This window comes from Diachasma alloeum, unplaced genomic scaffold, assembly GCF_001412515.2.
Source record: "Diachasma alloeum isolate Michigan unplaced genomic scaffold, Dall2.0 Dall_scaffold_00513, whole genome shotgun sequence".
NCBI classification, from domain to species: Eukaryota; Metazoa; Arthropoda; class Insecta; order Hymenoptera; family Braconidae; genus Diachasma; species Diachasma alloeum.
Window position 1 is genome coordinate 169,785 of NW_021680645.1, and position 16,089 is coordinate 185,873.

The 16,089-nt window shown below is 35.3% G+C and overlaps 1 protein-coding gene across 10 annotated transcripts in view; it reads left to right on the forward strand.

Annotated features, from left to right (window-relative positions):
* The first annotated feature begins 627 nt into the window (after window positions 1-627).
* The window catches only part of LOC107042725 (calcium/calmodulin-dependent protein kinase type II alpha chain), a 197,974-nt gene continuing 182,512 nt past the window's right edge, over window positions 628-16,089 (forward strand). For all 10 annotated transcript variants that reach the window (XM_015263881.1, XM_015263882.1, XM_015263884.1 and 7 more), the window contains exon 1: window positions 628-1,569. In XM_015263881.1, the coding sequence (XP_015119367.1) occupies window positions 1,505-1,569 (65 nt within the window). In that variant the 5' untranslated portion in view covers window positions 628-1,504. The remainder of the gene's footprint in view (window positions 1,570-16,089) is intronic.

The window sequence follows — 16,089 nt, forward strand, 5'->3', positions numbered from 1 at the left end:
AGTCACCCTGAACCCCACGAAAACCCGGAAAATCTCTGGAAAATAATCCGGGAGTGCCGGAGGAAAAACAATTAAACAACATCTTTGAATAATCGTAAACAACCGATTGAAAAATCTTGACACTCGCCGATGGCTACGAACTCAGACGACGTTGGTGCAAGTGTTCGAGCGACCGAGCATCGATATAAACTCAGCCTCATCTAAATATAACCTCGTGTCAACATTCAACGGAGCTGCATAACAATACAGTGATTCCCCTATTTACATTCTATCCCCACGGATCGATTCCCAGTGTCCAACTCCATCAAAACAAACCCCCATACTCTAACGCCGCCACCATAACCCTCTGAACTAACCTCAAAGCGATCGAGAAATCAGCCTAACCTCAAAATTGATAGTTGACACAAAATTATTAAAAAATTGGGTGAATTGCTTCTTCTTGGCTATTTATAACAGAAAAAAAAATTTAAGCCCTTGAACTAACCTTGAAGACCTTAAAGGGCCCTTAAAGCCTAACCTTAAAATTGTTTTTAAAAAAGTAGGTTGTGATAACAATTGAAAAAAAAATCATAAATCCTGCAGTTAAAAAAATTTAACCTAACCTCAAAATTAATATCTCGGAAAAAAAACCAAAAATTTCTTTGAGTTCAAGCCCTTGAACTTCAAAGACCTCAAAACCTCAATAAACCGCCTAGCCTCAAAATTAAGAGCTGAAACAACTTTACAAAAAATTAGATGAATTTGTTCTCAAGAGTAAAAAATTTTTTTCAGCAATAAAAAAAATTCCACCCCCTGAACTCTTTCGGAAGACCTTAAGGAGCCCTTAAGGGACAGCCCCGACCTCAAATTAATATCTAAAAAAAATTTTTTTAAATCCGGTAGATTGTGACTGCTCAATTGTTTCCAACAATAAAAAAGCGGAAAATTATCTTGGACTAGCCGAGCTGCGCGCGTTTGTGAGAATTCCCGTGGGGGTGATTGTGGTGGGGGTTGCGGCCAGGCGCAAGTGTTGTGAGAACTACGTGAGTCAGTCGACGGTCTGCCGGCGAGCAGTGCAGATTAGGTGGGCATTGCGTGTTAAAATAAATTCAGTCGTGTGCCGGAAATATTTTGAGAGCTGAATTGCAGAACAGAGCGTAAGATAAATCGAGTGAATAATTTTTTTTTTAATTACCCGAGGGGTCCCTGTGACAACTAGACTGGGGGATCTGTCGATCGGCGACGGAAGAACAAAATAAACAATTTGTGGAGAGATATAAGAGGCGGACCCGGGTTTACACCGGGTTACTATCGGTATACACTACGAGGATTATCGATCGTATTTGACCCACGAACTAAAACTGCTTCTACGAACGGGCAAGTGGACTTATTCAACGAATTCCGAATTTTGTTAAATTTTTTTTGTTTTTTTTCGGGGGGGTGCTGAGGGGTTGGTGGTGGGAGTGACAGTTTTGGGTGAGGGAAGTTGTGGATTATTATTTTTTTTTAGTATTGAGGATTCAGCATGGCTGCCCCAGCAGCTTGCACGAGGTTCAGTGACAACTATGATCTTAAGGAGGAGCTTGGAAAGTGAGTAATATTTTTGGAGTTTTCTGGCTGGAGGGGTTTGACGTTTCGTGGAGGGGGGGGGGATTATTTACGTGACATAACGCTGCGTTAAGTATGCACCTTGTGTATACGATAATAATTTGAGGTTTTTGCTTGAGATTTTTATTGACGATGATTGCTGAAAGAAGAATTATTGCTTTCGGGATAGATGGATATGTAGAAGAGGTTTTTATTCAATTTCAGGATAAATTATCCCCGAAGGATCGTCTGAGCAGCAATGATGGTAGTAATGACAGGTCTTTTAGGGGCAATAGGAAGTTTTCAGTGAAAAAATTCAAGGGTTTGGGTAGATAATGATGGAAGGCTTATGAATGATTATTAAAATGTGATTGTTTAAGATAAATAATATCATTTTTTTCATAACAGATCTTTAATCCTATTTTACTAAAGATGAAAGAAACGCGAAGTTGTTTTATATCGAAATATCTCGAAACTGCCTGACCGCTAATCCTTCTGATTGGTCAATATGTGACGCGAAGTTATTCACAAAAAAACACGCGGCATTTTCAAATTCTTCAGTGGTAAATTTTTTTTTCACGTCATATATATCTATATAATATATATATTTCACATGTATATATATCATCGGTGAAATTAATAAATTCTGTCCTTTTATGGAGACCGATTATTTTAAAAAATTGAAGATAATTAATTGAAAATGAAAAATTCTTTATAGATTATTTTACTCTATTTGGCTATTCATTTCAATCATTAGTCGAATTCTCTTTGATTCATTATCAATATTTATAAGGTATTCATGAGAAAATGAAATTCAATGAATTCCATTTCTTCATTTCAACAAATGAATAGATCGAGAGCGAGAGCGCGCGCATAGATCTCGTACGGTAATAATTTGAGACTTTTGCTTGAGATTTTTATTGACGCTGATTGCTGAAAGAAGAATTATTGTTGTCGGGATAGATGGATATGTAGAAGCGGTTTTTATTCAATTCCAGGATAAAATTATCCCCGAAGGATCGTCTGAGCAGCAATGATGGTAGTAATGATAGGTTTTTTAGGGGCAATGGGAAGTTTTCAGTGAAAAAATTCACGAGTTTGGGTAGATAATGATGGAAGGCTTATGAATGATTATTAAAATGTGATTGTTTAAGATAAATAATATCATTTTTTGATAGGGGGTCTTTAAAAATGATCCCCTGAGGACAAACCAATCACTACCGAAGGATGGTAGTAATTATAGTAGGTTTTTTAGGAGCAGTAAGAATTTTTCAGTGAGAAATTTCAAGTGTTTGGTACACGTATGAAAAAATCGTGGGGGAGAGTGGGGTAAAATGGACACTTTTGACTTTTTTAAAATGTTAACGACAGGTTGGACTGTTGGTCAAATGTTTTTTTTTATTTTTCAATAAAAAGGATAATTCTTTCCCGTTTTGTTGGGCCTAAACTGATTTCAATTGATAAATCTGTCTCTGAGTTATAAATATTTCTTTAAAGATCAAAGGTGTCCATTTTACCCCACCCTCCCCTATAGAAATTTTCTATACGGATTGCGTATAGAAATTCTAGAGGATTTCCGTATATGATATTCGGATATTTCTATACGAATTATTTTTATTCATAAATTTTTACATAAATTTTTGTTTTCATACGAAATGTTTCTATACATGTGACAGGGGGTCGTATAGGATCAAATCTATAAAAATCGTATAGAAATAATTCGTATAAAAAATATCCGTATAGAAATATCCGAATATCATATACGAAAATCTTATTGAAATTCTGTACGCAATCCGTATAGAAAATTTCTATACGATTTTTTCATACCTGTAATGATGGAGGGCTTATGAATGATTGTGAAAATGTGTATGATCATTTGCATGAAATATTTATATTTTAAGAATAACATTTGTAACAGCAGGTTTATTAGGGCCAAGTAACATTCAGGATTTTCAATCAGAATTTTTATTGATGTTGATTAATATTGAATAATGATAATAGGTTTTTAGGGGTAATCCAGAAATTTTCAGTGACAAATTTCAAGAATTTAGGTAAATAACGATGGGATGTTTAGGAATGATTGTGAAAATATGAGTGTTTAAGAAAAATATCGTCATTTTTGAGAGTAATGATGATGATAGGAGGTCTTTAAGGGTGAAGTAAGGGTCTATTAGGGAGGAACAGAAGTTTATGAAAGGGAATTTCTAACTCTGCGTAGATGAGGAGGGGATAGTCATGAAAAATGGCAAGAACGTAGGAAACGATGATCGTTTCAATGAAATATTTTTATTTTTAGAATAATATTTATAATAGCAGGTTCATTAGGGTCAAGTAACGTTGATGATTTTTAGTTAAAATCTTCGGCAATTATTTAAAGATAATTTTCATAAATTTTTAATTTTTTATATTCAAGTTAATGGTGAAAAATAAGAGTGCATGAAGAGGTGATTGACGATAAGGAGAACTATTTTCTTCAGGATGGATTCTAGATTTTGTAGGATCAAGTGAGGGTCAACGAGAAGTTTAAAGCAGAATTTTGAGTTTTAAGGTAGATAACAATGGAGCACTTATGAATAGTTGGAAAAGTGTGATTGTTTAGAAAGAATTTTATCTTTTCTCAGAATAATTATGACAATATGAGGCCTTTAAGGGTGAAGTAGGGTCTATTAGGGCTGAAAGAAAGTTTTTCGAGGGGAATTTCCACTTCTTTGGAGATGATCATGGAATATTCATGAAAAATTGTCAACAAAATGGGAAAAGTTGATCGTTTTAATCAAAAATTTATATTTTTATAATGATAGTTGTGATGAAAGATTTTTCGGATCAAGTACGGCTGCTAACCTAAAGTAAAAAAAAACTTTTTGAAATGGAACTTTGACTTCTTTCTTGGATGAAGAGAGAATAGTCATTGAAATTCTCTAAAAAGTGATTTTCCGAGGGAAAATCATCACTTTTCCAATGCAAAAAGTGATAATAAACTTTTTGGGTCAAAAACAGATTTCCAAAACGGATTTTTGACTTTTTCCTCAGATGACGAGGGGTTACCCATTGAAAATAATCAAACTATTGAGATAAATGAATTGTTTGGGAGAATAAATCGTTATTTTTGGGGTTAAAAAGAGTCAACAAGAGCAGTAACTCTAAGAAAAATGCTTTTCGAGTGGAATTTTAATGTATTCTTGAGACGAGGAGGGGACAGCCATTATTTACGTGACATAACGCGGCGTCTAGTTACGCCTTATGCACCTCGTGTGCGATTTCTTCCCACTCCTTGTGCCCCCACTCCATGAGTCTAGAATGCATTCTTTATTGTTGGAAGTAACAATACAGATTTCATTCATGAATCGCTGGTTTAATTTTTATCTTCGATAATTCCAGTTTATTGTTTCGTTCTTTTCGGGGAGTTTAACTCTCGTAGTGACTCGCGATTCTACTTTCACTGAGATAATGTCTCACGGTAATCATCGCAGTGGACAGAGGAGTGGGGAGAACTGGAGATAAAAATAAGCGTGGGATTTCGTGATGTTCCCGCGGTTCTCTTGGCGATTTTTCATTAATGAATTTCCTTTTGAAAGAGTGGAGGCTAAATATAAAATTCTCAAGTTGATTGAGGAGATCTTAATGGGAGGTTAACATCAGAAAAAAAGCTTTCATTTTTAGAGGAAAAATTTCCAAACGCGTTATTTCGACACTTGTGCGCAAAGTGACAGTGAAGCTACATATCTCCAGCGGGGCAAAAAACATTTTTATGCCACTCATGCCTGAAACCGGCTGAATTAGACACGAGACGCGAAGCGTCGAGTGACATAAAATTTTGTTCAGTACTTGTTGGGAAATTTCGTCCTTAACGTGTGTGGTTACATCACTCGCCTTCGGCTCATGCTGTAAACCCCACACACGTTGAAGACGATATTGCCCCACACGTGCTGAAATATACTATTTTGTGATATCTGCCTCAAAAGTGCACTTTTAGAAAAGGTTTAGTGTGCGTAAAGCGGTTGTTTTCCGCACGGTGTGCGTAAAGTTCACGAGCGTGCGTAAAGTGAATGTCGAGTGCATAAAGCGGAGCTTTACGCACGAGAATTTACTTTATGCACGCCCATCTAAATCCCATCCAATCATTTCCTATAACATCACAAAGATGTGGAACGCTATTGGGAACTCAGATGGGGGCGGGGCGTAGGTCACGGACCCTACATGTACGAGTTCACATTTTCGCCTCTCGACAGTAGCTCCTTGGGAGAGATAGGGCTCGCCACCTTCTTACACGAGTTCCTATCCCGTCTGATAGATAGAGTATTCGAGTTCTTGGCTTCCCAATATAAATTCCTTTCTTTAATCCTCGATCGATCGCGTCATGGCACGAGGGCCGTTCTGTCTCGATCTTTATTTTTTACGCTGAAAAGTTGTTGCAAAAAAATTTGAAAAAATTGGAATTCCTGCTTTCCACCATGTCAAACATTTAAACATTTTTTGTTCTGTGCATCTTTGCACCGATCAAAAATTAAAATTCCTTAAAAATTCGACTCGGTCAAAATCTCTGTGTTTAACCTCTAAATATCAAATTTTCGCACCGAATGGAAATCAATTTTTGAATAATGTCTTCACTTTTCTCGTTTTATACTGATATTAGATGTTAGTTGGAAGTTCAAAGTTACTCGTTTAATCATAAATACATAATTTTTTTGAACTTTTTTTTTTCTCAAAATGGTAAAATACACGGAAAGGCGCAGCGCTCATCACGCGACCAGATACGTTTGGTGGAGAGGTGCGACCACTCGAGGGTTAATGTAAAAATGAATGCCGTGAGAAGGACGGCGGAACTGAATATGTACCAGAAATTTGAAACGAAGGAATGGCTAGGAGCCGGATAGCTCATTGGGGAGAGCGCCCGATGCATAATCGGAACTGGACTATCCATTTTTTTTCAGTAAACATTTTCCGGTTTTTCATATTGAGAATAATTCCGGTTCCCCTCCTATCTCATCCAAATCGCATCCAATCATTTCCTATGACGTCACAAAGATGTGGAACGCTATATAAATTCCTTTCTTTAATGTAAAGCTCCGGTGTACGCACGCACTCGAAATTCACTTTACGCACGTTCCTGAATTTTACGCACCCGTGCACAAAAACAACCACATTACCCCCACTACCATTCCGAACAGTGAACTCGGCAGGTACCACAAAAAATAGGATGCATGAACTTTACGCACTAGTAACACAATGTACTATTACGCACTTGTATCGAAATATACTATTTTGTCATAACGGCCGTAGACGTGGAGGGTGCGTAAAATATTACTTTACGCACGAGTGATCGCATATTAGTTTCATATCGCCGGAAATCCTTAACATGTTCTTGAAAACCGTCATTATGAATCGTGAACGCACCCTTGGCGCGATTTTGTGTAGCGTCAGCCGTGGATAGCTGCGGTCTACGCTCGTTGGTTAAGTTGTATTACGATGTTAATTTACACGGGAGAAAATAGTTTTCACAGTGACAAAACACTATTGATGTCAAAGTATAATGAAGCTAAAACTAGTGAAAGATTCGACAGCAGAAAATTTGTCTTAGGCGAATCTAGGGGTGTACAAATGTTTTTAAATAATGTACAAACTCTTTCGCACTTGAAAAACCTTTGTACATATGATTATTGAACTCTCTTACACTTAAATATGCCCTAAATTGAATGTTCCGGGGATGAATATTCTGCTAGTTTCAGCTTCACGTCAAAGTATTTTTTTAGACATGGTCCTTAAAGTTTTTGGAAAAGTGAGAATTGTTATTAGTTCGTTCAAGTGACGCAATGTAATGTTAGGTTATGTTGATCTTTTTAAACTGCTGAATTCTTGTACTTAATTTCTAGAGCATGATGACGATTAAATTTTAATCGAAATGTCGTGATATATCAGTAGTGAGGCGGTAAACTGGGTTAACCCTCTAAGGTGAATTTCAATATCCCCACTCTACGGCCGTCAAAGCGGAATGCCACCGTTCCCACTCGAGCGCCCTACAACGCTTTACTACACTTTTTACCTTAGAGGGTTACGTTGATTTTTACTTTTGGTCAGCTTTTAATAAATATCTCGGAATCTAAGAGAGATAGCAAAATTTTTCTTATGACGTTTTTTATAATCTCCAATTTGCTGTACAAAAAAGGTAGTGACAAAGATTTTACTGTCTCTATTAGATTCCGAGATATTCGTCAAAAATTGGCCAATAGTCAAAATCGACTTGACCCGGTTTACCGCTTCGCTACTGATTTGATCATGAGTTAGTGGAATTTTTACTGTGTCCAAAATCCCATGATTCCACGTCGTTCTTGAAAATGAAATACCATTTTTCCGAACAAGATTTTTTTATAGTAATTCTCAACGTTCCGATTTTGAAAAATATGCAATACCAATTCCTAGGCGAAATGTCGTGAGAGGCAGTACAGAAACAATTTTTTTCCTCTACATTCTCATAGTTCAACACCATGAATTCTGGAGACTGAAATCATTCTGACATTCCGTTCTGTTTGTCCTTGATCATGACAAACGGTTTGCTAGAGAATTCACTTCGTACTAGTGCAAAATAACGAGAGTTCGTTGGACTTATCTAAATTGAATTCTGCGCGTAGATTAAAAAAAAATCCCCGCGATTAGTTTTATTCCACTGCACTCGCTGGAGCATGAATAATTGAATGAACGATGTTACACTTACTGGCTAACACACATGTATTGATATAGAATGATGGCTACATCGATCCATCATCTCGAAATTGAGTCCGTTGCATGTTTTAGCCTTCACCGAAATTCCATATTAATTTTTATTTCCACAGTTTGTCCATCACGCTGTTGGAAAATGATGGAAATTTCATGGACAGTTGACTCATGATTTTCAGGAGAGAGACATCAAATTCGAATTAGGGGGAACATAATCATGACATTGCAAACTTCACTGATTATTCCCCTGTCCAAATGTCAACCAATATTCTGATAAATAAACAAACAGGGATACGACCTTATCCGATAAAAGGCATGCGACCGTTACTTTTTGCGTCATTAGTCTCTTCTTTTTTATTTCTACCAAGCGCATTGGTAGAAACTTTTTACATTAAATCGCCACTTTTTTCCTGGTTTTATTACCATTTCCTATTCATTAGAAGTTGAAACCTTCCTCTTACCTCAAAATTAATCTTTTTTTTTCAAAAAAATTTTTTTTCGCAAATGGTAAAATAACACGGGCGGCGCCATGCTAACCGAGCCAGTTGACTCGGCCGGCGGGCGAGCGCCAGTTCAGGAGCGTTAAAGAGTCTGTATATTCTGATTGATCTTCATCAATCATACATGTACAGACATGAGCCTAAAAACATTATTTCCTCCTTAATCCTTAACTTCTCCCAGCCACAACGGTCATCACAGCAATTTAAATGAATTTATCCAAAAGAAAGAACCATCACAAACATTTCTTCCTGTGCCAACGTTTCGAACTCACTAGGAGTTCTTCATCAGGGTAATTCACATAATTTTCTCACGTTTCATAACACTCTAGGCCATTTGCAATCAAAATTAGAAAATTGAAAAATCGGTCACAAACAAGGCTTCCATTCGGAAGCCAAAACAAATTAAACTTGGAATAAAAACAAACTAGATATAAATAAATAACAGTGAAACTGAAAAAACTAAAGGTCATTTAATATAGATAATGATGCGAATAATAATTCGAAACGTACGTTGATAGAAAGCCTTTCGACGAATTGTAGTTTCTCGATCTTAACTTCTTCTACTTTACTTCAATACAAATTGCATTTAGTTTTAAGCATAATGAATCATTATAAACATTGGTGTGTCCTTGAGGGTTTTTGTATCTCAGAGTATAATAAAATGCTTTCAAATCAAATAAAACCAAATAGAAATGCAGTATTTGAAGTGTTGCGAAGGCGTTGGGGTAGAATTCAATAGCGAAGTGGTAAAACGGTTTAAGTTGACTCATCTCCCAGTTGCGTTTTTGAGGAATATTTTCGAATCTAAGGGAGATAGGGAGATTTTTCTTATAAGCTTTTTTGTAGAGCCGATTGAGAGCTACAACAAATGTTACGAAAATTTCGCTATCTCCCTTAGATTCGGAAATATTCCTCGAAAACTCAACTCGGAGATGAGTCAACTTAAACCGGTTTACCACTTCGCTACTGAATTATTTAGATAATTTTCGGTTATTTTCATTTTAGTGGCAGTGTAACAAAAATTTCAGCTAAAAAATGTTCACAATGGAGAACAACAGAAAAAAACTGGATCTACCTATTCCTGTAAAAAACAAATCTTTCTTTATCACAAGGAAAAAAATGATGAAAAACTTGTTTCGTAAAAATGATAAAAATCATAAGAATTCGCTTATATTTTCCATCATTTGAAAACTATATTCCCAATTCAAGTGGAATTGGGTCAGCAGATGATTCGTGAATAAAAAACAATAGTTGTTACAGCCATTTCCCTGGGTTATATGAACCATGGAAACTATAGTCCACGTGCAGCTCCATTTTTCCTCTTTATTTATTTTTTTCGCAGACCGAGACGATGTCAAACAATGAAACGCTCGAATAACCTTGCAACCCTGTTTTCCCTATGTATACACAGATATCCGTTCCCAAGTAAAGGTCTCTGTTCACTTCAACACTAGAGTAATGGCGACTCGATAGTCCTCAGGTCGATAGGAATATTTATGCCCTTGTTTGTTGGAATAAAGGAGTGGGTGCACACGCATTTTATGAAATTTCCATCAATTTTTTCATTCATCACTTGACGAGAAATTATTTTCTCTGTTGAAAATGTTCATTCGAACGCAGGAAAAAATATCCAATCAATTTTATGCTGTTGTGTCAATGCAGTGAATAAAATTTAATGATTCGTCTCGTGTTTTATAATCACGTGTGTTGCACCGAATGCTCAATTATCACATTTATCACACCCCAAACCGAACCACCTCGCAATACTTGCATTAAAATGGCAACAACAGTATAATAGATTCATAATTAAAGTGATATTCGCCTGAGCTGAATTCCCGAGTCCTTTTAGGTTCTTTCAAACTTATTTTACGGCGTCCCAAACTTGGTTCAATGGGATTGGTCATTTATATTACAGTGTAGTCTGTGTTTATATTGAGACAATTTTCATTTTATGATTTGGACGAGAGAAGCTAATTTTTTTGTGATTATTTTCATATTTTTGTGCACGTTGGTTTTTCTGGTTTACTTCAATTAAATTCAGTCCACGAGTGACGAGTCAGTAGGGTCAAAGGTTAAAGGGGATGTTGAAATATACAAAAATAATTAATTAAATTATCAAGAGTGACGTGGTTGGTATAAATGAGAGAGTGGATGCTTGGGAGGTCTTTACGACTCTCTGAAGCTGATTGTTTATTTAGCGTCATATAAACAAATGACGAACTCAAGAGAATGAAAGAAACGACTGTTCTCCTTTATCCCCTTTGTGGTGGATATGCGTATTGCTTATTAGTTATTTGATTTTGTGTTCAGTACCTCGACGGCTCTCAGAGAGGAAGCACGTCTCTAATAAATGGTATCATTGCTCTGGTTAAACTTATTCAACTTATTTGCTTCCATAACCTGCATCCCATATTCCAACAGGGGATTATTCAATATAATGTTTTTTTTTTTAATTTCGTGTGTGTGAATGATCTGTGAAATTTTACAATTAATTTGATTTCATTTCTTTTTGCTGAGAAATAATTGGACTACACTCTTAGAATTTTTTTGAAATTTCATGGAAGATATTAATAGTCAATCTCATGAGAGTAACATTGCATCGGATTTAGGGAAAAAATGGTTATGAAATTTCAAGTTTTAAGTAGAATTCATGGAAATTCATGAGTTTCCAGTGGGAGTGAGATGGAAATTTTACAACTTGATTGAATTTTCAGTGGAACATGAATATTCAGAAACAAAATGACATGAATTGTCAATTTTTCCCTGAATTTTCCTGATTTTTCCGAATTTTCACAAAATAATTAAACTGAAAAATCAACTATTTCATTGATTTCCAGATCATTTGAACAGAAAATCACTGGAATATTTGATTTTCAATGACAAGCTTTCCTGAAATTTCAGTGGAACTTGACCACAATAAAAATTTCCGTAATTTTACATGGAAAATTCAGACGAAAATTGTTAACAGTGTAGGGAAAAAGTTTCCGTGACTTGTTTGTGAGAATTTTCAATTATATCATCATTGAGACGAAGGTGACAGAGATTATTAAAATATTTTCGATAAGAAAATGTTCACTCGAACGCGTGAAAAAATATCCAATCAACTCTGTGCTATTGCGTGAATGCAATGAATAAATTTTAATGATTCATCTCATTCATTCTGTTCTATAATCACATGATTTGTCCCGAATGCTCAAGTATCGCATTTATCACCTCCCCGAGCCGAATCACCTCGCAATATTTGCGTTAAAACGGCAACAACAGCATAATACATTCATAATTGAAGTGACATACGCGTGAGCTGGATTTCCAAGTTTAAAATTAAATGCCAACCCCCCCCCCCAACACACACACGTGCCCGACATCCATTATCTCACATTATAACATTGTTTTTAATAACAATTCATGCAACGTTAAATATCAACGCAAATGCTACGACGGAAAATGACGAATTCCCCATTATTCCAGCAATATCTTCCTCCTCGTCGTTTTTTTTTTCGCTCTAAACTCCCTTTTATCTGTATTGTAGAGGCGTTCATGCGAAGAGTTGTATACGTTTATTGACCGTTACCAAATGGTATTATTATTCAGTCTATCCCCCGCTCCAATAACCCACTTCGATATTCCCCGTGTGTTAAAAACTCTCTCCCGACCTATTTGACACAGCTATGGACAGTGCTAAGTATAGTATACACACTTGCGCGTGTCAATTTCATTCGAATGTTGTATAAACGTCGCATTCTCTCACCCGGTGCTTTCTGAGTTTAATTCTGTGTGATACACGTCATTACTCGGGAATAAATTGGTTTTACTGCTTCGATGGTCTTGATATTTCTTCAAAGAAAATATATAATTTTTTTTTTATCGGCTGAAGTACTTGGAGTCCATTGACAACAGGTGGGAAATTGCTTTCGTAACAACATAGTCAATATATTTTTGTTCATAAATTAGCCGTTTGCTTCCGAATTGAAATTCTATGACGATGTGTTTTAAATTGGATGCAATGGACGAGGAAAAGTTTTGTTTGATTGTTTCTGAACAGTAGAAAATGTTGAAAAATACAAAAAAATGAAAAAAAGTCAAGTCAGAAATGTCAAAATAAAGTAAAAAATTTAAATTTTTAAATCAAGTAAGGATTGGAAAAAATTCTCTATGAAATAAATAAGTGGGAAATTACTCTTTTATTGTATATAGTATAATTATTTTTGCTAATACACTAGCAGTATGTTTCCGAATGGTTATTTTCAACATCACTTTCTTCTATCGTGTACAATTCATTGTTTATTTCATTTTATTAAATTGAATAAGACTTTCTTTTACCTAATTTCGTCAGATTTTCAACTCAGTTGGATGTTATGAGCATGATTATTCTTATTATCCCTTTTCTTTTATACAATCGATTGTCTTTTTTAATAGAAAAATTTGATTTACACATTGTTCAATGAATTTCAAACATCACCTCTGAAGAAACCATCAGAAAGCTCACTTTCAGGGAAATTTATGAAAAATTCTAAATTTTCAACAATCATCATAAAAATCAAATCAACCAATACAGCTATCGTAGTCATCTTTTAATTTCGACTTGATGGCATCATTAAAACAAACATTTTAAGTTATGATTGAATTCATTTGAAGCATGATATTCAAAGATATCTCTGAAATTCTGATTTTCAATAAATACAACATTTTTGAAAATTTTCGAATAAATCAACGTAACGATTATTGCTGTGGCCTTTATCTTCGAACTCGCTCAAAGGGACATGCAAACAAGTTTTTTAAGCCATCATTCAATCAATTCGGAATATTTTTTTTAGTTATCTTGGGACAACTGATTTTCGAAGAAATTTAAAAATTAAAAAACCAATGGATGAAGTGAATTTTAATTGATGGCAATCGATAGGGCTCAACAATACCTACATTCGAAAAAAAGATGCAATTCCATCCATTCATTAGCGAACAATTGAAGGAAATTAACCGTAAACCGGGTCAAGTCGATTTTGACTTTTGGTGAGTTTTTAATTAATATCTCGGCATCTAAGAGAGATGGCAAGATTTTTCTCATGACCTTTTTTCTAACCCTCAATGGGATCTCCAAAAAAGGTCGTGACAAACATTTTTCTATCTTCTTTAGATTCCGAGATATTCGTAAAAAACTGGTCAATAGTGAAAATCTGTTTAACCCGGTTTACCGCTTCGTTGCTGAATGCTTCCGTTCGGAAGCAAAAATCAGTAGAAGTAAGACCAACGTCCTTGGCGCGGATCAAAACATAGAGGATTAGATAGATACTCGACAGTGAGTTGAAAAACTCCGCGATTCCTTCTATCAAATCTCCGGCGATTTCCATTCCCCAATTTTTCGGTAAAAACTGAATAGTTGAAACTCAATTTCTCTGTCGATTGCGTAGTTTCCCGATTCTTTGCGTTATTAATAAATTTTTTTCACCTCAATCTTCAGAATGGAATAATTGAACCTTTACCGAATAATTTTTTTAGTGTTGGTGGATAGAATATTCACTTTTCATTTCATCATTTTCCTCCACTAGTCTCTCGGTGACTTTTCATTCTTTAACTGGCGGAGTGGTAACTTCCGTTCTTGCCAACCGCGACGATAGCGAGCGTGAAATTATTATCGTGACGCAATTACTGCGTCTAAGGACCCCCTCGGCTGGCTTATGCTCACCGATTCAAATCGTGTAATTGCCGTTTGCAGTTCTACAATAACAATTTTACGTTTCGTGATTCGAGGAGGCACTGAGGCTTGTAATTAAATCTGCGGGTTTGATTGATCTTTTCTCCCATATAAAAAAATTAATCTTCGGAGATAATGAAAAAAAATTTTTTTTTCGTGAATTTTGAGGTGAAGACTTTTCTGGGGGACAAAGAAAAAAATATATAATTCTGCCAATCGAATTTGTTTCAGACAAGAATTTATACAGTGATTTTGTAAGGAAATTTCGGGATTTTGTTCGTCTGAAACAAATTTGATTGGATTTGAGAATTATATTTTTTTTCTCAGTGTGATAAAGACTCCAGTCGGTAGTCAGGGAAATTGAGAAACAGAAGTGAATGGAGGAAATTAAAAAAAAATGCAATCCAACAATTTCGTCCAATTTAGTTTTCCATCATAATAGATTCATAATTGAACTGATATTCACGTGAGCTGAATTCCATGAGTCCTTTTAGGCTTTTTCAAGTTTATTTTACGGCGTCTCAAACTTCTTCAAATTCTCTCCGTGTAGGGTCAAAGATTGAAGGGGTTCAATATAATTGTTTTGAAGTTTGTGTATGTGAATGATCTGTAAGATTTTGCAATTAATTTGATCTCATTTTTTTGCTGACGAATAATTGGACTACGGAATAAGTTTCCATTGATTGTTTGAAATATAATTCTGCCAATCAAATTTGTTTCAGACAAGAATTATACGGATATTTTGTAAGGAAATTTCGGGATTTTGTTCATCAGAAACAAATTTGATTGGCAGAATTATATTCTTCTCTCATTGTGATAGTGACTCCAGTCGGTAGTCAGGGAAATTGAGAAAAAGAAGTGAATGGAGGAAATTATAAAAAATGCAATCTAAAAATCTCGTCCAATTTAGTTTTCCAATTTTTCAGTTTTTGAGCACTTTCATTAGTTCTCTCTTATTTTTTCTCTCTTCATCCAATGATACACCGAGTATTGATCGCAATAAAAATAGAAACGTGAGAAAAAGTGAGAGGCTGCATGTGCTCAATGAGAATATATAAAATGTAAAATGAAATACAAGGGGGAAGGGAAATGTGAAAATACTTGGATGATTATCGAGTGGACGGGTGGCGCATGCGCAAATGATAAACAGCCATGTGAGATAAGAGGGTGTTATGGCTCTGCCGAGAGTACCGTAAAACCTGTTATTGTTGAGATACTGAAAATTCATTTTTTACTCATCAAGTCTCTCAAACCGAGCATGATTTTTCGTTTATCTCACCTGTAAGAATTCGAATTAATCATGTACAATTATAATTCTCTATTGAAGTCGCTTGAATGAATTTCAGTTGAGTCGTTGAGCGTAACGAGAGAAAACAATTTTAATACCCAAAAAATGTTTCTAAATAAATCGAGAATATGTTTTAAATATTTTAAGGATAATGTTTTGCCTATTGTACATGAATGGTGTAAATTTTTATATTAAACAAAACGAATTTACCTGTGTAGGAGTCGAATTTCAAAAAACTAATTCGTAGTTATCGAACATTTTTTCAAAAATTTTGAAAAAAAAACCTCTGTAGTTCAAAAATTGGAGGCCCGGGATTATTTTTAACATTTTAAGCG